Genomic DNA, 25,678 nt, shown 5'->3' on the forward strand with positions numbered 1-25,678 from the left:
AGTTAAGATGATTGGTAGAGCCACAGCCTCACAGTGCACACCCTCTGAGGACATTTTTTAATATTTACTGAAGGAATTTATTATTTACTGAAGGATCTGAAAGGTCCTTTTCCCTCTCACACATCGCCTTGTTAAACATATACTTTCATATAATGTATATCTGGAGAGGGAAAATAATGGTTTGCTAGGTCAGGAGACATCATGATGTCATATATAACATCAATTGTTCATTCTTGTCACAGACTTTGAAAATTACGCTAATAAGCAAAATTCAAGTGAAGGAATTTTTTGAGAAGGATGCAGAGTCAATTTACAAAAGTCAACTGTAATCTAGTGCTTCTCTCTTTCCAATTCCTTCCCTTGTCATCTGACACAAGTGTTAGAAAACCCCTGTAGGAGCTGCTCCTTATCTTCTGGATACTTTGGCGTTCTAACCCCAATAGATGCTCCCAAATGCATTTGCTACCATACCCAATGATTGTTATTTTTTGCTCTGTTAGTGCAACAGTGCGTTTTTTCAAGCCCTGTTCACATCTGGCGTTTTGGGATCTCGGGCAGAATCTCTGCAATTCTGGCCATGATCCCAAATCGCACTGCAATAGTGGCAAAATGCACCACGTGTGTTTGGGTGCCATTCATTTTTAATGGTACCTAAACAGTATGCAGTTTTGCTGTGATTGTCGTGCCATAAATCGCATGGAAAAAGTGATAGCTCAAAGCTTGTCGGCCAAAAGAAGCCCATGCTCTTTTTTTGGGTGACAAGCTTCCTGCAAGGTGGATTTCTGCATGATTAATTGCATGAAAATCATGGCAAGACTACACCGTGTTTAGGTGCTGGTAAAAAGGAATGGCACTCAAACACGCATGGTGCGTTTTGCCACTATTGCAGTGCGATTTGGGATAGCGGCCAGAATTGCAGCGATTCTGCTCAAGATCCAAAAATGCCAGATGTGAACGGGGCCTCAAACTCTCATTGTAAATTATTTATGCTATGTCATTTCATTACATTTCAGTTCTTCTTATGTGTTTAGTATCACTAATACACTATCTGCAGAGTGTTAGTAGGAAAGCAGGGAGTTTGGAATTTGGAAGCAATAATCTTCAGTGACATTTTTTTTTATTTGCCAAACATGATGCAGTGATCAATAAATACAACAGTAGTTAATATATTTTTGCATCTTATATTCACAAATCTTATTGTTGAGTTGTTCATGCAAGGCCTTACAGTTTTTTTGCAGGGTAGTCATTTATATTACAGTTTTATGGCTACATTTAAGATACAAGCTTTCAGAACATATTAGGTGTCATTTGTGGACAAGTAAACTTAAAAAGAAATTTGGGAATGCAAAAAAACAAACATGCATCTGTCCCTCACCACTGCTAAGACCAAGAACTGAACAATGAAAGACAACTGATCACTCGGTTCTCAGTCTTTAGTGAGCAGAGCCCCGTTGAGGATCAGTTGAGTAGCACTCTGCTCTGCCCCCTCCAGTGCTCACTGAAATGCTGGGCTGTGGAGGGGGTGGGAACGGATGGTTTAGTCTCCCAACAGCTCGTTGAGAGAGTGTGCCAGCTTTAAGTCCAGATATCTGCGTGGATCCAGACTTTACTGCAATCGATCCAGAGCCTGAACCGGCTCAGTGACGTCAGCTGACAGCCCACTTTATCCTGCTGTCAGCTGAAAACGGGTCACACGAGTGCAGAACAAAGTGCACTCTTGGGCCCTTCACATGTCTGGAAAGCTTGCGTCTTGATAATTGTAGGTGGCCAATTATCCTTTCTGTATAAGGAATTACAAATGTATTTAGTTTTGTGCTCTGCAAAGTCAGGGGTGGGGTGCAGTCTTGCATTACTGTGACATTGATGTGAGCATATGTCATATTCTTCACTTTAAATGGGGTTATTGGATAGAGTGAAGAGGGATTAGAGCACCTGTCATTTTTTTTGTTTTATTTTGCTGTCTGTCCCCCCATTAGGGAGATTTGTCATATTTACTGGTCTCATTTAAAGTGAAAATAAAAGAAAATCTCAAATTTTGGTTTGTCCCCAGAACAGTAATAGAAGGGGAATCTTCCAGTAGGTAAACAAAGTCTTTTGACCCTGGAAACAACTAGGGATTCTCACTCCCTGTTTTGGCATTGGGACAGGAAGTAAAGGGAAATCTTCCCAAATTGTCACAGATGGCAAAAAATACCTGACAGGTGTTACAACCCTCCCTGAGGCCCCATTCACACTTGGAGTCCATTGGCGGACTCCGTTTTTCTCAGCGGGGGATCGATCCGCCGATGCCCTGCTGATCAGGTGGATGGCAGCTCTGTCTCTGTGCTGTGTGCGGACACAGAGCTGTCAGGTTCCCGCTGTCCATTTTCATCTGATCCCATCTGCTGGACGGATGGAAAATAAGCTTTCCATCTGTCCAGATTTGATGGACCGGATTGTAGCGGATGTCAGCGGACATGTCTCTGCTGATATCCGTGCCCCCATAGAGATGCACGGGGCATCCGTTCAGATCGGTCTGAAAAACTGACAGGCGTTTCTGAACGGTCCGTAAGTGTAAAAGGGGCCTAAAGCCTAGTACACACTACTTTTTTTTTTTTTTTTTCTAACCCTGACAGCTCAATAGGAGCCTCTTTAATACTATCTAAGGTTAGTTCAAGCGATCTTCCCCTGCTGTGCTATTATGTTCTGACGTGATGATGGGGGGGGGGGGTCTCAGTCAAAAAGTTGTGTGAACTCTAGAACAGTAATGTTCGACATTTACCTTGGAGGCTTGGAATCATGGAATATCATTTTTGAGTCTTATAGCGCACATTCTTGCATGTACACACTTGAAGAAAATGCACTGCAAAAAAAACCTGTTATTTCTGGCTACTTCAGAATACCAGCTTTCTGGCTGCCTTTGTCCTCAACATTTTGAGTTCCTGCTCCAGAACCACAATGAAGTGAAGAGAAATGAAAGTCAACATTGATGCTAAATTCTGTATGAAATGTTTTAGCACCCTGTTCTCCAATATTCCATTTGTTAGTTTGTAGAATTAAGATGTAAGTAGAGTTCTTGTGTTTTAGTTTTCTTAGCCTTTGATTTATCCCACAGTAGTGATTTTGTGGAGTTCACTGTTTTTAAACATGAAAAAGCAGTTTGGTTTGCGTGCCCTGGGTGTTACTTATTTCTTTACACTGCAAACATTAGCTCTGTGCCACTGATACTTCTGCCAAACTATAGACACCTGCAGAATTGCAAATAGTGCTATTTTAAACACTGTGGGAATGTTTTGGAATTACAACAGTTTGAACATGAATCCAATCTGCATTCTGATGTTGTTAATTAAAAAAAAAAAAACAGAACTGAAATGATTGTGTTACTGTCCAATCGAATGAATATTAAAGCATATTACAATTCAACAGGCTAGTACATTTGCAGCTTTCTTTTATTAGGTGTGAAATCCAAGAATGCGCTGCCAACTCTGGAGGGTTCTATCCAGAATGTCGAACTGAAATTCTGCAGCACATCATTGGTCAAATGTGTCTCCGGGACCCTGGGATCAATAAAAATTTGTGCCAAAGCCCCAGGTATGTGCAGCTGGACCATATAAAACTTTATTGCCTGTATAGGAGAATTGGCCTTACTTTTTACAAGGAGAGTTACTGAAACAAGAATTTATTCATTGTTCCTATGAATCAGATTTTTTTTCTTGGTATTTTTAATTTTTCTTATGCCAGGATAATACATTTAGACCATTTTTGACAGGAGTTTATCAATGAAGGCTCTTGATCATACAATTGAAAGTACCATTCACTGTTATGCAGTTATTTAAAAAAATCCCTATTTATATGTGGTGGGTTCTGTAGTGATTACAAATCCATTTTCTTTAAGTGCACATTGGCAGGAACTACAGGTGGTTCTCTCTAATGTGTTGAAGACAAGCCCACCACAGTATTTTGAGGGATCTTTACCATAAACTGCAAATTGTTTTCCATCCTTAGTCTCTGTTCACATCTTTGGAATTTGTTGTGCGGCAATGCACGGCAGGAGGAATCCCATTATTCTCTGTGCGGACAGTTCACGCCTATGCAACAGTCTCCTGTGCAACTTGGAAAAAGGTGCAGAAGCTTCTTTTGATATGACACAGGGCTTCTGAATAAGGAAAAAAAAAAAAAGATTAATTAATCCACATTATATAGCTCGAATGAAAAAATCTTCTGCTGTGGCTATTGCATTCTGAAAGCTGCCACCAGTGGCCATTAGAGTATGTAAACAGTGGCTTCAAGTGATTGGAAATTCTCATTTTTTTTTTTCTAATAAAATAACACACGTTATACTTACCTCCTCTGTACAGTGGTTTTGCACAGAGCAGCCCAGATCCTCCTCTTCTTGGGTCCCTGTTTGGAGCTCCTGGCTCCTATCTTCTGTTGAGTGCCCCCACAGCAAGCAGCTTACTATGGGGGGCACCCGAGCTGAGCTGCAGCTCCATGTATCCATTCAGACACGGAGTGCTGGTTTGGCCCTGCCCCCACTCTATTCCGATTGGCTGTCAGAGTTTGACCGCAACAGGAGCCAATGGCATCGCTGCTGTGTCTAAGCCAATCGAGCAAGAGAGATTCCCAGATGGCTGAGGCACTCGTGGACATTGCTGTATAGGTATCAGGTAAGTATTGGGGGGGGGGCTTCTACACACAGAAGGCTTTTTATCTTAATGCATAAAATGCATTAAGATAAAAAAAAACCTGACTTTACAACCCCTTTCGTCCAATTGGATACAGCCACCGTTGTGACGACCATTTTCCGTCAGGCTCCTTTGATTCTTCAGTTAAAGAATGTAGGGCTGGAGAGTGACAAGGCAATCCATGGAGAAATATCGGCTAATTCATCAGAAACAGGACAACATTTGCATAGTGTATGGCCACAAGGTTGGTAAAACAAAGTGCACTTATTCTCTTATATCCCATTTTCCCTGACCTAACCTAATCCACCCTTCCCCTCCACAGATGCATACATAACGTAATCTGACAACCACGGCCTCTGGTGTTTGGCCTTGTTCACATGGGTGTACTTAAGTGTACGCTTGTGCTTGTACTTAAGTGTAACGCCTCTGTGTACATCCAGCCTTGCAATCTTTCTGTTTTGGCAAATTACAGTTGTTCTGGCTTGCCCATTACAGCCACATTGACCTCTATGGGACCCTCTCCCTTCATCCTTGACCTCGCGACACAGGCCCCATTGAAGTCCATGGGGCTGTAATTTACAGGCACAGTCAGGAAAGTGGGACTTGCGGTTCTGGATGTAAACAAACACTGGGGACCGGAGCCATCAGATCAAGGTAAGTATGAAACTGGGCCATCAGATCAAAGTAAGTATGAAACTGGGCCATCAGATCAAGGTAAGTATGAAACTGGGGTGGGAGAGTGGATAAGGTTAGGTCAGGTGAAAGGGAGAGTAAGATTTCACATTAAAAAAAAAAAAAAAACACACAAAGTAATGCGACATACAAACTTCTTTCAGACATACAGTGCATCTGAAAAGTATTCACAGCGCTTCACTTTTTCCACATTTTGTTATGTTACAGCCTTATTCCAAAATGGATTCAGTTAATTCTTTTCCTCAAAATTCTACAAACAATACCCCATACTGACAACATGAAAGAAGTTTGTTTGAAATCTTTGCAAATGTATTAAAAATAAAAAACGAAAAGAATCACATATACATAAGTATTCACAGCCTTTGCCATGACACTCAAAATTGAGCTCAGATGCATCCTGTTTCCACTGAACATCCCTGAGATTTTTCTACAACTTGATTGAAGTCCACCTGTGGTAAATTCAGTTGATTGGACATGATTTGGAAAGGCAAGCACCTGTCTGTATAAAGCACCTGTCTGTATAAGGTCTCGCAGATAACAGTCCATTTCAGAACACAAACCAAGCCATGAAGTCTAAGGAATTGTCCGTAGTCCTCCAAGACAGGATTGTATCAAGGCACAGATCTGGGGAAGGGTACAGAAAAATGTCTGCAGCATTGAAGGTCCCAATGAGCACAGTGGCCTCCATCATCCATAAATGGAAGAAGTTAGGAACCACCAAGACTTTTCCTAGAGCTGGCCACCCAGCCAAACTGAGCAATCAGGGGAGAAGGGCCTTAGGGAGGTGACCAAGAACCCGATGGTAACTCTGACAGAGCACCAATGTTTCTCTGTGGAGAGAGGAGAACCTTCTAGAACAACAGCCATCCCTGCAGCAATTCACCAATCAGGCCTGTATGGTAGAGTGGCCAAACGGAAGCCACTCCTCCATGAAAGGCACATGACAGCCCACCTGGAGTTTGCCAAATGGCACCTGAAATACTCTGACCATGAGAAAAAAAATTCTCTAGTCTGATGAAATAAAGATTGAACTCTTTGGCCTGAATGGCAAGCCTCCTGCTGGAGGAAACCAAACACTGCTCATCATCTGACCAAAACCATCCCTACAGTGAAGCATGATGGTGGCAGCAGCATCATGCTGTGGGGATGTTTTTCAGTGGTAGGAACTGGGAGACTAGTTGGGACCAAGGGAAAGATGAATCAGCAATGTACAGAGACAGATGAAAATCTGCTCCAGAGCGCTCTGGACCTCAGACTGGGGTGAAGGTTCATCTTCCAACAGGACAACGACCTTAAACACACAGTCAAGATAACAAAGAAGTGGCTGTGGGACAACTCTGTGAATGTCCCTAAATGGCCCAGCCAGAGTCCAAACTTGAACCCAATTAAACATCTCTGGAGAGATCTGAAAATAATTGTGCACCGATGCTCCCCATTCAACCTGATGGGGCTTGAGAGGTCCTGCAAAGAATAATGGGAGAAACTGCCCAAAAATAGGTGTGCCAAGCTTGTAGCATCATACACAAAAAGACTTGAGGCTGTAATTGATGCCAAAGGTTCTTCAACAAAGTATTGATCAAAGGCTATTTATACTTATGTGCATGGGGTTTTTCATTTTTTTATTTTTAATAAATTTGCAAAGATTTCAAACAAACCTCTTTCCCGTTGTCATTGTGGGGTATTGATTGTAGAATTTTGAGGAAAATAATGAATCAAATCCATTTTGGAATAAGGCTGTAACAAAAAAATGTGAAAAAAGTGAACCAATGTGAATACATTCTGGATGCACTGTAAATATTAAAGTGTTTGTATAGTAATTTTCTTTTGACAGTGTGGGGAACTAATGGCATCCCTTTGAATTTGTTATTGCTCTTTGTGTCTCCAATTGTTATATCCATCTTCTCTTTTGATCCTGTGACCCTGATCACTGGGACAGAAAGTGATAAAAATCAAAACTTTACTTTTTTTTTACCAAAACAAGAGATGAGGATAAATGTTCCAGTGGGACACTTGTTTCAGAGACAACTGTCTAAGAGGGGAAATCTCCCCTCACTATGGAGAAATTTCTTATCACTTCCTGGTTATTTTTAGGTTAGGAAGGTAAAGAAATAGTTCACCTTTAGAAAAAAATGCTTATGCAGGTAAGGGATGTCTGTAGATAAAAGCAAACTGTGCAGCTCTAATAAAAGTAGAATATTGCCCTTGCTTTAGATGTAGGCCATATACCTACCTCATGAGGCCTGACTGGAAAACTCCCGGGAAGTTACTAGGACATTGCTAAGAGGGGCCTAGACATTACTATTCACCTCCACCATCACAGGAGTGAGCTTTTTCTCTGATTCATACCCCCTCATGCAATTTCTCTCCCCCAATGCAGTATCTCTGACATCTGCATTTGAGCGCTCACTCTGGTGATGGTGGAGGTGGAGGTGGACAGTAATAGCTAGGCCTCTCTTAGCAATGTCCTAGCGATGTCCTGGGAAGTCTCCAGTTTCCAGATAAGGGCTGCTATTGCTGATACCCTTATTAATATGCTGGTGGCCTGCTCGTCCCTGGCGTGAGCATTTTAAGTCACTGACTTGGAACAAGTATAATAGGCAGCAAAGTCCAAAAACTCTTCATTGTATACTTATATGCAGTGACTCCGAAAGTTTTAAAGCCAGAGGATAAACATGGCTCCCAATCTACTGGCGTTTTTGACTAGATTAGCAGTGACAACTTGAGTAATTCTTATGACAAGTTTCTTTAAGATTATAATAATTTTCTGCTAGCCTATGGGAGAAAACCGCGTTACTTCTACCAGAGGGCTAATATATCAGTGACCACTTACATTGGTGAAAATATAAAATAATTTGGGGTGCAAATGCTTGCTAATTTATTTTAATAAACAATAATGCATTGGAACAGTGCCAGGATGATAAATCCATGACTGATTTTGGACTTGCAAATACAATGGAGTCAGGAATATTATCTGGAAAGGGAATGTCACCGCCTGAGTTTTTATGAGCTCAGTAAAATCTTGACTATATTTCCGATTTTAATTCTCTATGAAATTGAATAGCACATTTTAAACCCGAGAGGATCATTTACACATAAGCTGCTTTCATTAAACCTGTTTAATAAACTGCTCAGTTTTTACCCTTCTGCAAAATATTAAATGTACTTGTCACAACACAAATAATTTCCTTGCCATTTTTTCATTGACTGTTTTTTTGAACACAAAGGCCTTTGTTGATAGCCAAAAAAAAAATATATATATATATAGGTGTGTATGTAAGTATGTGTGTGTGTATATATATATATATATATATATATGCAGTATCTCACAAAAGTGAGTACACCCCTACCATTTTTGTAAATATTTTATATTTTATTATATCTTTTAATTCGACAACACTGAAAAAAAAGACACTTTGCTAGAATGTAAAATAGTGAGTGTACAGCTTGTATAACAGTGCAAATTTGCTGTCCCCTCAAAATAACAACACACAGCCATTAATGTCTAAACCACTGGCAACAAAAGTGAGTACACCCCCAAGTGAAAATTTCCAAATTGGGCATAAATAGCCAGTTTCCCTCCCCTGGTGTCATGTGGCTTGTTAGTGTTACAAGGTCTTAGATGTGAATATGGAGCAGGTGTGTTAAATTTGGTGTTATCACTCTCACTCTCTCATACTGGTTACTAGAAGTTCAACATGGCTCTACATGTTGCTCTACATAAAGATGGCCTAGGCTATAAAAAGATTGCCAAGACCCTGAAACTGAGCTGCATCACAGTGGCCAAGACCATACAGCGGTTTAGCAGGACAGGTTCAGCCTGTCAGTGCTCAGACCATACACCACACACTGCATCAAATTGGTCTGCATGGCTGTCCAGAAGGAAGCCTATTCTAAAGATGATGCACAGGAAAGCCCGCAAACAGTTGGCTGAAGACAAGCAGACTAAGGGCATGGATTACTGGAACCATGTCCTGTGGTCTGATGAGACCAAGATAAACTTATTTGGTTCAGATGGTGTCAAGTGTGTGTGGCAACAACCAGGTGAGGAGTACAAAGACAAGTGTGTCTTGCCTACAGTCAAGCATGGTGGTGGGAGTGTCATAGTCTGGGGCTGCATAAGTGCTGCTGGCACTGGGGAGCTATAGTTTATTGAGGGAACCATGAATGCCAACATGTACTGAAGCAGATCATAATCCCCTCCCTTCAGAGCAGTATTCCAACATAAGGACCTCAAACACACCTCCAAGATGACCACTGCCTTGCTAAAGAAGCTGAGGGTAAATGTGGACTGGCCAAGCATGTCTCCAGACCTAAACCCTTTTGAGCATCTGTGTGTGGCATCCTCAAACAAAAGGTGGAGGAGCGCAAGGTCTCTAACATCCACCAGCTCTGTGATGTCATCATGGAGGAGTGGAAGAGGTCTCCAGTGGCAACCTGTGAAGCTCTGGTAACCTCAATGCCCAAGAGGGTTAAGGCAGTGCAGGAAAATAATGGTGGCCACACAAAATATTGACACTTTGGGCCCAATTTGGACATTTTTCACTTAAGGGGGGACTCCCTTTTGTTGCCAGTGGTTTAGACATTAATAGCTGCGTTGATTTATTTTTTTTTTTGGGGGGGGGGGCAGCAAATTTACACTGTTATACAAGCTGTGCACTCACTACTTTACATTGTAGCAAAGTGTCATTTCTTCAGTGTTGTCACATGAAAAGATATAATAATATATATGTTAAAAATTAGAGAGGTGGTCTCACTTTGGTGAGATACTGTGTGTGTATATATATATATACACACACACCCATCGGCCATTTTTTTATTAGGTACACCTGTTCAATTGCTTGGTACCACAGATTGCTAATCAGCCAATCACATGGCAGCAACTCAACGCATTTAGGCATCTAAGCGCGGTGAAGACAACTTGCTGAAGTTCAAACTGAGAATCAGAATGGGAAAGAAAGGGGATTTAAGGTGACTTTAAACAAGCACTCTTGTTGACGCCGGACGGTTTGGTCTAAGTATTTAAAAAACTGCTGATCTGTCTGCTGGAATCTAGGGTTTACAGAGAATGGTCTGAAAAAGAGAAAATATCCAGTGAGCAGTGGTTGTGTGGATGAAAATGCCTGGTTGATGTCAGAGGAGAATGGGCAGACTGGTTTGAGATGATAGAAAGGCAACAGTAACAGTAAGGTATGCAGAATACCATCTCTGAATGCACAACATATTGAACCTTGAAGCAGATGGGCTACAGCAGCAGAAGACCACAACAGGCGCCGCTCCTGTCAGCTAAGAACAGGAAACTGTGGCTACAATTTGCACAGGCTCACCAAAATTGGACAATAGAAGATTGGAAAAATGTTGCCTGGTCTGTTGAATCTTGATTTCAGCTGTGACATTCAGATGGTAGGGTCAGAATTTGGCATTAACATGAAAGCATGGATCCATCCTACCTTGTATTAATGGTTCAGGTTGGTGGTGTTATGGCCTGGGAGATATTTTCTTGGCACTCTTTGGACCCCTTGAGTACCAATTGAGCATTGTTTAAATGCAACAGCCTACCTGAGCATTGTTTCTTTCCATGGCCATCCCTTTATGACTACAGTGTACCCATCTTCTTCCAGCAGGATAATGCTCTCATGTCAATATGAACCAAAATCTCTGAGGAATGTTTCCAACACCTTGTTGAGTCTATGCCACAAAGAGCTAAAGCAGTTAAAGCAAAAGGGGGTCCAACCCGATACTAGCACGGTGTACCTATTAAAGTGGCCGGTGCACACAGACAAACACACACATTTTTATGGAACTCTATAGGCACTGCATTCATTTTCATTTGATAACATCAGCTATGTAATAACAATACACACAATAGTTATATCCGACAATCAAATATAAAGTTACTAATAAAATCTGCTTTCATGTGAGTGCTGCATGTCAGCTAGCCTTTTCTTTCCACAACTTGCTGGATCCCCTGCATATGTTGCAGTTTCTTCTCTGTTGTTTACTTTGATTTCTAAGGACTACATATCCCATGGTACCTTGCTGCCTGCAAACAGTGATTCCTGTACTGACTTCGCCTCCTGAAACTCCTCCTCTCAGCACATCTGTAGATCAGAAGGCATGTGTGACACAGCAGTGCCTACTCACTGGGATATAGTAAATATGTTTAACAGAATTCAGGGATGTGTAAATGTGAGGACCTTCACAAAGTAAGTATACAAACTTCAAGCGTGTTCAAACTGATAGGAGTGGGTGAGAGATAACTGAAATACAACATAGAAATGAATATAACTTTAACATTTTCATAATGAATGCACTTAAAGTAACTGAAGCAGTTTTCATTTCTATAGTTAGTGTTAGTAAAGAAAAATATTTTTTTCTTTATTAACCGCTTGCCGACTGCTCACAGTATATTTACTGCGGCAGTCAGCCCCTCACAGGCAGAGCGATGTAGGTCTACGTCGCTAGCCTGTGAGGCTCTGGGGAGCGAGCCCGCGCAGGCGCGCTCCCGCGCGGTCACAGACCCCCCCCGCGCGCGTGTGACCGGCGGACATCGTCACTTGGCGATCGTCGGGGGAGAGGGAGAAAGTCAGGCGGCTTGTGTAAACAAGCCACCTGTCATTCTCCCCGGTGTAGAAACACTGATCACACGGTTCTACAATGTAGGACCGTTGATCAGTGTTCCTACAGCTCAAGCCACAGCCAATCACAGTAAGAATCACGCCCCTAGGGACACACACAGCCCCTCCCTCTCAAGTAAAGTTAACCCCTTCACTACCAGTGTATTTTTACAGTAACAGTGAATATTTATAGCACTGATTACTGTAGAAATGTTACTGGTAACCCCAAAAGTGTCAAAAATGTCAGTCAAGGGTCCAATCTGTCCGCCGCAATGTCGCAGTACCGCAAAAAAAATCGCAGATCGCCGCCATTACGCGTTAAAAAAAAACAACAAAAATGACAAAAATCTTTCCCTTTGTTAGTAAACGCGATAACTTTTGCGCAAACCAATAAAAAATACGCCTTTTGCGATTTTTTTTTTTTTACCAAACATATGTAGCATAAAACAAATTGGCCGAAAATGTTAAAAAATTTTGATTTTTACATTTTTTTTTGGGGGAATTTCATATAAAAAAATGTGAAAAATATTGTTATTTTTGCAAAATGTACGCTCTTTTTTTGTTTATAGCGCATGATCAAAAAATCGCACAGGTGATCAAATACCACCAAAAGAAAGCTCTGTTTGTGGGAAAAAAAGGACGTCAAATTTAGTTTAGGTACAGCGTCGCATGACCCCGCAATTGTCCGTTAAAGTCACGCAGTGCCGAATCGCAAAATACCCCCTGGTCTTTTAGCAGCCAAATCCTCCGGGGCTTAAGTGGTTAACAAACATGTTATACCTACCTGCTCTGTGCAAGGGTTTTGCACAGAGCTTCCCCGATCTTCCTCTTCTCGGGTCCCCCACCGGTGCTCCTGGCTCCTCCTATTCTCCAAGTGCCCCCATAGCAAGTGGCTTGCTATGGGGGCACTTGGAGAAGAGGAGGAGCCAGGAGCGCTTCTTGCATGCTTGCTCCTGTGCCCCACTCTGTGTGTCCATAAGACACATGGAACACGTCTCAGTCCCCCTCCCTCCGCACTCCAATGGCTCCCGTTGCTGCCTCTGAGCTATTGAGGCAGCAGTGATCTGGCCAACAAGGTTCCCTTGGTGGTCACATGTTTGTCTTACCTCCTTCTGATTTCTTCAGTCAGATTTAGGTCTCTTAGCAAAAATGTCAAGGCTTGTTCCTTTGTAACAAAGGATTATCCAGAAAATTGAATTTATTCACTGTGATCTGTGAGTAGGCGCTGCTTGTGTCACACATTTCATAGAGCCTGTCTTGTGAACTACAGAGGGGCTGAGAGGAGAAGTTTCAGGCGGTGGAGTCAGCAGGTAGCCAAGGCACCATGGGACATTTAGTCCTTAGAAATTATAAGCAAACAGCAGAGGAGAAGCTGCAAAACATGCATTAAACCCAGGAAGTTGTTGAAGGAGGTGTCCAGCATACAGGCACCACTAACAACACAAAGGGAGATTTTTCTTGTAAGCTTATGTTGGATTGTCAAGCTATTGTTTTGGGTTGCTGTATTAATGCTGATGTTCTAAAACAAAATTTTATGCTGTGACCATAGAGCTCCTTTATGTTCCTTTTCAAGATCTAGCTCCCTCTAAAATATTTAGAGGAACACCAGTCTGAATTTTTTTGTAGACGGTTTAGAGCCATTATCTCTTTTTTTTTATTTATGTTTGATTTTTTTGACAAATCCACTGATGTCCTACCTGGTCACTAGGTCGGAAAATAAGCAGAAATCTTTGCAACAGAAACATAAAAAGCAATCAAAGTTGAATAGAGGTTTTAAAAATTCCCCTCCAAGATTTAAAAACAGATTTGACCATAGTTCTACTTTAGAGTTTGTCAGTCGATGTTCAATTGTTTTCAGTGATGTGACCTCATTTATCATTCTTTACAGCATTACAAACAAAAGTGGAGGAGAACTGATCTAATGAATAGAGTAATGGTTCTAGAAACTTCATAGAGAAGCATAGTGATTTATACAGGCTATGACCCACCGTTCATAAACACAACTGCTAAAGCAGTATACCAATAATGCTTAAGAATTGAGGATTTAAAATATATTTATTATACATACTGAAGTTTTTGTATAATATGTTAGTATTTTTTATTTATTTTCTAAAAGGCGATGCTGGGAAGGAGAAGCTAATCCCTTTGATTCAGGGACCTTCTGACACCAAAGACCTGCACAGGAGCAAGTGGCTGAAAGAGACCAGAAAACCTGAGTCTATACTTGGTCCAGATCTAATCGCCTTTACAGTCCAGGTTCCAGAGCAGATGGACTACTGCCACAGCCCTGGTAAGTGTAAAACCTGTACAACGCTGCGATCATATTACATCCTGTTACTGCCTGCCACTCCCTTGGGAGATTTAATATAAAATGTGCCAAGTGGCAAAGTATATCTGTTTCATATACATTGCTGCAGTATTGCTTCCCTTTTCATCTGAGGAGTGTTTTTTTTTTTTTCCACTTTTAAATGTTTCTTAAGCTCTTATAAGCTTGGCCTATTGGTTACTGTTTGTGTTTTAGCACTTGTGAATTTTCTCTGTCACTGGCTTACGTGTGACCAGAGCTGGTAGTGTTTGCTTTACAGAAATTGTTTCCTGCTCTTAGCTTTAATATGGAAAACCATGATTAACAAAAAAATACAACTTTTGTTTTGAAGTTGTCATTTTATGCTATGTATGCTCACTGCCCGAAGCAGGGAATTCCACATGTGATATTATGTTTTATACACTTTATGCAAAAAGCTTGACCTTTACTATTCTCCGCTTTGTATGACCATGTTTATGTACCACATTCATAAGGCCATCATGCACGACCTCTGTGATATCACTTTTTTTATTTATTCTTTCTGTTAATGCTGTTGTTTATCTCTTTATAGGCTATTATACCAAAAATCTAATACCTTTAATCAGGTAACAATAGAGTTTCATACAATGAAACTCCCATCCATCAGATACACTGGGTCCTTATGGTGTAGACCAGGGGTGTCAAACTCAGTTTCTTCTGGGGCCGCATCATCATTATAATTGCCCTCAAAGGGCTGGTTGAATCTGTAAGACTGATGTAAGAGGCGGTTGGGTGCGCTGGACATCTAGACGTCAAAAGCCCCCCACCATCAGAAGTCAAGAGTTCCCCATCCTCCCTTACATCACAGTACACCCCCCTTACCTTGTGCTGCTGCTGGGAAGAAGCTGGGGCATTGCAGGGAAGCAGAAAGTGCAGGGTCTAGAGGAGGACAAAAGGAGGGCTGGAACTCTCCTGCAGCTGCAGGAGAGGTGCGAGGGCCGGATTCGGCCCGCGGGCCTTGTGTTTGACACATGTGGTGTAGACTAATAAATTATGCTTACGTTAAAAATAGAACCCAGATAAAAGGAGGAAATACGGGAAAATATCACACACCTTAATTTCCTTTAAAAATGTTATTACTTTAAATACTCTTTATATGTAAACATATATTGCCTGCCCCTAATATAACATTACAATAGACCATTGTCATAATTCTCTGGGGAGACTCATATCAGTTAGGTAGAGCTGTAAGGAAAACGTTTTTTTTTTTTCATTTTCTATAGAGCATGGGAAGGTTATATAACCCTTGTCAGAATTTTTCACAATCTGTGTCCTATTGCATAGATTTGCCTTTACTTCCTGTCCCATAGCCCAACAGGAAGTGAGAGGAGATTGCTGCAAATTAGGGGAATTGGTTAAGGATCCCCAGATCACTAGAACTTGTGTCCCCATATTACTTTTCTGGCGATAACTCAAAGTTTGGAATTTTTCTTTACTTTGACTTTCAGTGCTAATGGTAAACGAGACAAATAGAGAGGGTGAATCTCCATAACAGGGGCACAGACATCATTAAAAACTGAAAAACACTCTAATCTCTCTACACTCTATCTAAAACTATAAAAAACGTTTTTCCTTTAGTTATACTTTAAGGTAGCTATGAATGAGTGATCCTTGTTAACTCATTTATGGTTTAATGTAATGTTTTACTGATGTAAACCACCCAGGAGAATTTTGACCAATCTATATAAGTATCTATAAAAGGTTTTTAAATCAATAACCTTTATTAGGAAATTTGAATGCTTGATATTTCCTCACATTTCATCCCTTTTTCTACACATTTTGTGTATCGGTGTTACTCTTTTGAGGAAACACACTTCACTAACAGTGATGGTGCTGGATATTTGGCAGATTTATTTTTTTAAGTAGTTTGATGGTTATGTAAAAAATAACGTATCACAAAGGTAAAATTGCACTTTTCTGCTGAAGTAGTTTTAGGTTGATGCTGGTGGGCCAAATTTACCCACTGGCTTCTTATATCTTTCAATAAAATAATTTTCCCACAAGAATTTCCTGAATGTAGCCTATAAATATCTTTTAGACCAACCCTGAAGTCTTTCTCCTCCTGCATGTTTGAGATTGAAAAGCATGGCTTTATACCTGTCATCTACCTAAGCTTTTTGTTGACATGCTAACCTTTTTAGTAAATAGACAAAACCTAATATTTTTTTCAGCCTCTAGGCACCCCCTACCCACACAGTGGTAATTTTCTGGCGTTGCTGGGGTTAATGTGAGCCAAAGGACCTTTTATATGCACTCATAAAGAGTACCTACCTTTTTTGCCGCCTCCTCCATTCATGGAGAATGTACTATCACTTCCATGAATGCAAAACGCTATATAAATGAAAGTCTGAAGATTTCAACTAAATCTGCAGCCAGCAGCACAAGGGACACGTTTTCTATTGATTGTAAAAACAGGGCCTTGTCCTGATATAAAAAAAAAAAAAATTAACACTGAACTTAGGCCCAAAAACAAAATTGGGATATTTTACAGTTTATTGGTCTATCTATGCTATATGAAAAAAAGTATTGGGACACCTGCCTTTACACGCACAGGAACTTAAATGGCATCCCAGTCATAGTCCGTAGGGTTCAATATTGACTTGGCCCATCCTTTGCAGCTGTAACAGCTTTGACTCTTATGCGAAGGTCCACAAGGTTTAGGGGTGTGTTTATAGAAATATTTGACCATTCTTCCAGAAGCACATTTGTGAGGTCAGGCACTGATGTTGGAGAAAAGGCCTGGTTCACAGTCTGCGCTCTAATTCATCCCAAAGGTGTTCTGTCCGCTTGAGGTCAGGACTCTGCACAGGCCAGTCAAGTTCCTCCACCCCAAACTCTCTCATCCATGTCTTTGTGCACTGGTGCGCAGTCATGTTGGAACAGGAAGGGGCCATCCCCAAACTGTTCCCACAAAGTTGGGAGCATGAAATTGTCTAAAATGTCTTGGTATGCTGACGCCTTAAGAGTTCCCTTCACTGGAACTAAGGGGCCAAGTCCAACTCCTGAAAAACAACCCCACAGCATAATCCCCCTCCACCAAATGATTTGGACCAGTGCACAAAGCAAGGCCCATAAAGTCATTGATGAGCAAGTTTGGGGTTAAGGAACTTGACTAGCCTGCGCCAAGTTCTGACTTCACCCTGATAGAACACCTTTGGGATGAATTAGAGTGCAGACTGCAAGCCAGGCCTTTTCTCCAATATCAGTGCCTGACCTCACAAATGCGTTTCTGGAAGAATGGTCAAACATTCCCATAGACACACTCCTAAGCCTTGTGGACAGCCTTCCCAGAAGAGTTGAAGCTGTTATAGCTGCAAAGGGTGGGCCAACTCAATATTGAACCCTACGGATTAAGACTGGAATGTTATTAACCACTTTACCACCGGAGGATTTTGCTGTCTTACGTCCAGGCCACTTTTTGCGATTCGGTACTGTGCGAATTTAACTGACAATTGCTTGGTCATGCAACGCCGTACCCAAACAAAATTTACGTCCTTTTTTTCCCACAAACAGAGCTTTCTTTTGGTGGTATTTGATCACCTGTGCGATTTTTACTTTTTGCGCTATAAACAAAAAAAGAGCGAAAATTTTGAAAAAATAACAATTTTCAAATTTTTTTATATGAAATTCCCCCCCAAAAAATGTAAAAATCTAAATTTTTTATCATTTTTGGCCAATTTGTTTTCTGCTACATATTTTTGGTAAAAAAAATCGCAATAAGCGTATTTTGATTGGTTTGCGCAAAAGTTATTGAGTTTACTAATTAAGGGAAAGATTTCTGTCATTTTTGGTGGGGTTTTTTTTACGAGTAATGGCGGCGATCTGCGATTTTTTTTTTTGCGGGACTGCGACATTGCGGCGGACAGATCGGACCCTTGACTGACATTTTTTACACTTTTGGGGGGGTACCAGTGACATTACTACAGTAATCAGTGCTATAAATATGCACTGTTACTGTAAAAATGACACTGGCAGGGAAGGGGTTAATTTTATTGGAGAGGGAGGGGTTAATGTTTGCCTGGTGCTTACTGACGTGTGTGGTGGGAGGTGACTGAGTGACACAGGGACAGATCGCATGTTCAGCTATGCTGAACCCTGCAATCTGACCCTGTCTGTCACTTAGGAGATTCGCCCGCTTTGTTTACACAAGCGGGCGGATCTCCACACTCGATTCCCCGACGATCGGGGAAGAGCGTCGGTGATCGCCGCTCCTCCCCTGGCCCGACTCCCGCTGTGACTGAAAACAGTGGGAGCGCGCCGCCCACAAGGGGAGGAGTCCAGTGACGGAGGTCTACGTCGCTGGACGATGACGAGCCACATTGCCACAGTAGCAGCAATGTGAGCGGTCGTTATGTGGTTAAAGTTCATGTGAGTGTAAAGCCAGGCGTCCCAATACTTTTGGTAATATAGTGTATGTGGTGTCTGCGGTACATTTTTTTTTCTTTTGTTTCACCTGATGATCCTGCCAATAACACTCTTCCTGTCCCTAGAGTGACAATGCTTACTTGCTGTACTGTATCTGCGGAGGAGCAGTGTTGCCACCTTAGGTCAGGAAGTGTGTTAGGACTACAGAACTCCTCTCCCGCTCCTTTTCTCCATAACACAAGGATATGTGTTTTGTACTTTTAATATACTTCCTGATAACATTGAGATATTACTGCAGAGAGCACAGGGCACAGAACGGCACCGGAGTTCTGGCGGAATCAACAGGTATTATTTTGCACTTAGTGGAGATCTTCAAAACAATTTTAATGGTATATATAACAGACTAAAAAGGAGCACATTAGGCCCCTTTCACACTTGTGCAACTTGTCATGCAACTTTGGACATCAAAGTTGCACGACATGTCGTTTGCCATGTTTTCCAATGATACCCATTCATATATGCCCAACTTAAAGTTGCAGCAACTTCAAAGTAGTTCCTGCAGTACTTTGGCCTGATTTTAATGCGTTTTGAGGTCCAAAGACATAGACATTGCTTCAAGTCCAGTCAAAATCGCATCAAAATCGCGGCAAAAAAATCACTGTAAAATCGTGCGACTTTCAAGTCGCACAAGTGTGAAAGGGGCCTAAGAGAATTTCATTGTTAGTGTTTACATACACGTTAACTACATTTTTTTTTTTTCCACTTTTTTTGTTCTTGTATTTTTTTATGTGAATCTACATTAAAAAAGTAGCAACAAAAAAAAGTCTTCCTCTCGATGACAGACCTTGCCTGAATGATTTCATGCTCCTAGGATTTTTCTTCACGGGAATTTAGGGCAGAGTGAACGCGCAGCTGAATACAGCATCTATTTTTGTAATTTTAAAAGTTGAGACTGCGTTATTGGAACGAAATGAAGAGATGCAGGTGTTCCGCAGCGCTTGTCCGCTGGGAGCATTTGATGGTCGTTGCCTGAAAAAAAAAAGTTGCATGTGTTTTTGGAGTCAAACAGCAGCTGTGAGAGGAGGATTTATGCTTTTTCTCAGAACGTTGGGATTTCAAAATGTTACATTTAATCACAGGCACAGAAAACAGAGCAAATGTTAAAGATGTTACATATAAAAGCAGCGGGCTGATTTCTTTACCATACCCAACCAGTTGTGGGAATAGAGAAACAAAGTGATCTTTAATCTTAATATGAGCAATTTGAAAAGGATTATAGCAGTTGCCAGGACTCACGGCCCCACTTTTTTTTTTTTTTTTTTCTTTTTTTAAATTCTGCTAGAAATTGCAGAGTTTGAAGCTCTTATCCACTTAATTACTTTAAAATCTGGTTTATTCTCATTATTTTGTGTTTCAAAGTAACAGTAGTTGTAGGCTGTAAAATCCCACTGCGCAAAGTAAAGGGTTTTGCTCTTTAGATGAAGTAAGATTTGACATAGTATGGTGTATAACGGCTGACTAAAATTTAGTTTGCTGCTGATCAGATAAAAAGAAAACAAACCAATATCTAGTTTAAAAATCATAAGTAAATCTGTTCCTCATATGCAAATGTTAACTTTTTGTCAGAAGTCAGCCCTTCTCTCCATAGCTTACCAGTCTCCCTGGCCGCTGATGTTGCATAGAGCAAGGACAAGAAGAAAAACAGAGGTGTATTTGACATGTGGGTTGTGAATGACAGCCTGGATTTATCTACTTTATGCTGTTTGAGAGGCAAGATTAAAGTGCCCAATGGGGAAATAGCTGGGTTTTTGGGGACAGATTGCAGTTGTTGGTCACTGATTATGCATTCAATGTTTATAAGCAATGCTAAAGGGTACTTGCACACCACTCACTACTGTAGCAAAATCACAGTAAAAACGCATATGGGTTTTTTACTCCGATTTTTTCCGTTTCACATGCGTTTGTTGCCTGCTTCTGGTGCGTTTTTTTGGCTTGCCTGCGTGACCCAAAAATGCACTAAAAAAGCAAAATCGCAGTGTGTTTGTATGGAAAATTTGCTGCAAATTACATTCATTTCAATGGGAGGCTGCCTTTTTTGGTACGGTTTTCAAAATCGCACCAAAGATGCAGCATGCAGGACTTTTCAAAATACACTGAGATTCAAAGGAATACCTTTTTCTTGTGTTTTTATTTGCAAGGAAAAAGCGCAGGAAAAATATGGTTGTGTGAAAGGGCCTAAAAAGATAATTTTTGGCAGTCATTTCTGTAAATATTCATAATGGACATGGATGCTTTAAGTCTTATGATTAGATTTATGATTAGGTTTTAGTTAAGGTTAGCTTCCATTCGATTAGGCATTAGACGCCAAAAATTTAGTTTTGGGTGCGGTCATTTGTTGTCAAGGTGCAAAATTATTTGGCTTTGAAAATCAAAATGTAATTTAATGTTCTGTACAGCCACATTTTAGGTAATATATTGAAGCTCAGATACTAAGAGAAAGTTCAGAGAATGTTTTGCAAGACTATACACTTAACACTAAATGCTACTAAATATTAAGGATACTGCAGCCTTCAAGTATTTTTGTACATTAAAGCAACCCCCGCTGCCACTGATCCCACCCCCCCCCCCCATCACCACCACCGCTGCCACTGATCTCATCTCCCTCACCACCACCCCTGCCATTGATCCCACCCCCCTCACAACCACCGCTGCCACTGATCCCACCCCCCTCACAACCACCGCTGCCACTGATCCCACCCCCCTCACCACCACCACTGCCACTGATCTCACCTCCCTCACCACCACCGCTGCCACTGATATCATCCCCCATCACTGCTGCCACTGATTCCACCTCACCACCACCCCTGCCACTGATACCACCTCCCTCACAACCACCGCTGCCACTGATCCAGCCAGTTCCGGGACAAGGTTATCCAGTGCCCAGGGCAAGGATGCCAAACTGCGCCCCCCCATTCCCTTATAGTTAGGGAAAAAGGGGCCCCCCATCCCTGCAATAAACCATTGCGTCCAAGGCAACCGTCCCTCCTGCCCACCCCTTGTCCTGGCCTTGGATCCAGCCCCCATCACCACCACTGCTACCACTGATCCCTTTCACCACCCCTGCCACTGACCCGCAACCCCTCACAACCACCGCTGCCTCTGATCTCACCACCCCCATCACCACCCCTGCCTCTGATCCCAACCTCCCCCCTGTTCACAACTGCTGCCACTGATTCCATCCCCCCATCACCACTGCTGCCACTGATCCCACCCCCCATCACCACTGCTGCCACTGATCCCACCCTCATCACCACCACTGCTGCCACTGCTGCAACCCTCATCACCACCACTGCTGCCACCACTGATCCAATCCCCATCACCACCACCACTGCTGCCACTGATCCATCCCCTATCACCACCGCTGCCACTGATCCCACCCCCCTCATCATCACCGCTGCCACTGATCTAATCCCCTCTCACCACCACCAGTGCCACTGATCTCACTCCCCACCGCTGCTATTGATCTCACCCCCCTCACCACCACAGCCAAGGCTGCTGTTAGATATAATAGGGCCCAGTACAGCCTACCAGCTTTTCATCCTGAAGCTATCCCCCCGTAACCCTGCAGCAGCCAGCACAAGGATAAGGAAAATTAGCTGTCAGTGCTGCTGGAGGGGCACGAAGGGCAGCAGGGGGGTGGGGGTCATCAAAAGTAGTGTGGGAAGGGCATTTACTAGGACAGATTCCCTGTAGTCTCCCACCCCCCCCCCGCAGCAACTGAAAACTGGTGCAAGGGAGAGGAGATGAAGCTGGCAGCGCTGCGAGGAAGAGAGAGGGGGGGGGTATACAGGGGGGCCCGGGCAGCAGGGCAAAGGGGGAATCTGATCATGAACAGGAGGGGGTTGATCAGTACTGGAGGGGCCAATTGCTGGAACCAATGTGCCGTATTCCTCTCCCTGCAACAGCTGAAAGACAGCAGGAAGGGGAGGAGGAGAAGCCAGCTTTCAACTGCTGCAGGGCGACCCATACAGGGGATCAGTTCCTGTAATTTTGTAATTGGATTGTATATGTACTGTCTCCTATTATTGTAAAGCGCTGCGTAAATTGCTGGCGCTATAGAAATCCTTAATAATAATAATAATAATTTTCCCCCGCCGCACCAGTCACCCCCCTTTTTCATGATCCAATTCCTCCTGCTGCCCAGGCAACCCTGCTGAACTGATGGGGCTTGGGCCCCGTATAGGAGGGCTGTACCAAGCCCACTCCTCTTGGTACTCCTAGCCAAATGAGGTGGGGGGGGGGGGGGGGCGGCAAAATTAGGTTTCACCTGGGGTGTCAAAAAAACCTTTCACCAGCCCTGATTAAGATGAAAAAAAAAAAAACTTCTATGTGCAGCAGCCCCCCTCTGCCACCCTTAATACGATCTCCCCTCTTCATTGGCTAAGGCACAGCAGCGGGGCCATTGGCACCGGCTGCTGTCAATCAAAGTCAGTTAGCCAATGAGGGAAGAGAGGGGACGGGGCCGAACTGCAGCTTCGTGTCTGAATGGATACATGGAGCTGTGCCTCGGCTCGGGTGTCCCCATAGCAAGCTGCTTACTGTGGGGGCACTCAAAGGGATGGAGGGGCCAGGAGAGGCGAAAAGGGACCCGATAAGAGGAGGTACGGGGCTGCTCTGTGCTAAACCGCTACACTGAGCTGGTAACTGGTAAGTATAAAGTTTTCTTATTTTTTTTGAAAAAAAAAAAAAAAAAAGAGACTTTACAATCACGTTAAACTAGCCATAGATGGATCAAAATTCAGCTGGCTTGGTCGAGTTCAATCCCTCTATGGTGGTTCCCTTTCAAGAGGATTTAAAGGATATGTTCACCTTTTTTGAAGGTGGGGAAAAAAAATTAGACTGTAAAGCGTTGCACCCACAATCAGCAGTTCACAGGTGCCATGCAGGACTCCTGCATACTTGTAGTGTCAGTGTATGTGTCTGGTCGTACCTTGTACGGGCAGGCAGATACATTCAGGAAGAGACTATTGAGCTACCAGAGCGCTCAACAGCGCCATGGTACTTCATTGAGAACGAACTACAAGCCGCAAAGGCTGTCAGGCCAGTGCATTTGAAATATTCTACACCTTGAATATGGGTGTAACGTACGTAACGTACATGTTACAAAAGATGACCTTTTCCTTTAAGTCTAGTGATCACTCCTCCCAAATGGGAATGTTGGGAAAATTTGTGTTCGATCTTTGCATGCAGAATGTGTAGAAGGGGGAATCTTTTTTTTTTTTTTTTCTGATCAGCTGGCTGATCTATGACCAGCTTTAGTGCCAAGTAGTTACAGTTGAGAAGTTGTGTCCAGGACGGGAAACCTCAAAAGCAAATTGCAGAATTTAAAGATTCTCTTGTCTCACTATTCTCAAATAACATTTTTTAGTGAAAAAGTGTTTTCCCTTTAAATTCATAGTGTCTCTCTTCAAGGTATACACACCACTTACGCAGTTCCTGTATGCTCTTTACTCAAGTATAGTCATTTTTTAATAAAACTCTAAATAGAAAAATGTTACCAAATTCATATAGAAAAGAACACCTTTGAGCAAGTCAAATATTCACTTTCCAGCCACTTTCATGTGTGGTTATTCCGAGTGATTGAATTAAATGTTTTTTAGCTGACCGCTTGCAGAGTTAATCATTCATATCGACTCCCTCATTCCCACTTAGTGGTTAAACGAGTGTAAAAGTTAATCAAGCTTTTATGTTTTTTATGTTGTTAACAAACCATGGCACAGGCCAGCCAGCATGAAAGATGACTCCACACAAACCGTTTATCTGGTTAATTCAAGAGCTGCTAACTGCTCTTCTAGAATTACTTATTTATTATACCTGAGGAGTCATTTGCTCAGTGATTGACATCCTGGGAAAAGGTCCACATGGTTATATCATTTATGCTCTATAGGCTTGTCAGCTAGTAGCAAAAGAAATCACATTAATCTCTGTAGTCAGTGACTTGGACTGTGTCTTTACCACTTCTGGACCAGAAAGGTTTTTTTTAGGTTTTACCCCCTTAATGACCAGGCCATTTTTTGTGATACTGCACTGCGTTATTTTAACTGACAATTGTGGGGTTGTGCAACACTGTATCCAAACAAAATTGGTATGCTTTTTTCCCCACAAATAGAGCTTTCTTTTTGTGGTATTTGATCACCTCTGCGATTTTTTTAATTGTTGAGCTATAAACAAAAATATAGCGACAATTCTGAAAAAAAAAAAAAAAAAACAATATTTTTTACTTTCTGCTATATAACATTCCCAAAAAAAAATTAATCACATTTTTTCATCATTTTAGGTCCATATGTATTCTGCTCCCTATTGTAAATTGTACACATTGGACAATTAGTAAAGTAAACTGTACTAATTAAATGCATAATTGTCAGATTTTGCGAAGTGTGGTGTTGACAACTTCCAAGCTTATGGACAGTTTGTAATTGATGATTAAAAATAGGCCACCTAAAGTCCATAAAAAGATAATTTTGCTCTAAAAATGTTCGGTTTCTGATGACCAGTCACAATGTTTTTATTACAAACATTTAAAGTGGTTGTAAAGGCCCAAGGATTTTTACCTTCATGCATTCTATGCAAGGTGATTGCTGTGGGGGCATTAGGGAGGAGCCAAGAGCAGCGATGAGGGACCCGAGAAGAGGAGGACCAAAACCATTGCACAGAGTAGGGAAGTATAACATGTTTGTTATTTAACAAAAAAAAAATGATACTTTAATAACACGCTTAACCCATCTGTTATATTCAGGGTAGAGATGTGCCGGTTTTCGGTAATGCGATAAATCGTAGTAATGCATAAGCACGGTAATGTTATCGTGGGCAGTTTAAAATACCACATTTTTGCTCCATACACTGCCCCCGTGTCTCCCTGCAGTGTCCAGACTCCCGGCTTAGCTCCCCTTTACTAGAATGGAGCCGCTACTTCCTGTATAGGTCCGGTGTTCCGTGAG

At 42.0% G+C, this 25,678-nt stretch overlaps 1 protein-coding gene and 1 long non-coding RNA gene across 4 annotated transcripts in view; one reads left to right on the top strand and one right to left on the bottom strand.

Annotated features, from left to right (window-relative positions):
- LOC309555764 overlaps positions 1–25,678 on the bottom strand; it is a 1,250,709-nt gene that overhangs the window by 596,574 nt on the left and 628,457 nt on the right. The gene's annotated exons all lie outside the window — the stretch shown is intronic.
- The window catches only part of VPS13B (vacuolar protein sorting 13 homolog B), a 1,502,642-nt gene that overhangs the window by 423,041 nt on the left and 1,053,923 nt on the right, over positions 1–25,678 (top strand). For all 3 annotated transcript variants that reach the window (XM_082257852.1, XM_082257851.1, XM_082257853.1), the window contains exons 18-19: positions 3,436–3,570; positions 14,088–14,261. In XM_082257852.1, coding sequence (XP_082113978.1) covers positions 3,436–3,570; positions 14,088–14,261 — 309 coding nt within the window. The remainder of the gene's footprint in view (positions 1–3,435; positions 3,571–14,087; positions 14,262–25,678) is intronic.

This window comes from Pelophylax lessonae (genome assembly GCF_965119305.1).
Source record: "Pelophylax lessonae genome assembly, chromosome: 5".
NCBI lineage: Eukaryota > Metazoa > Chordata > Amphibia > Anura > Ranidae > Pelophylax > Pelophylax lessonae.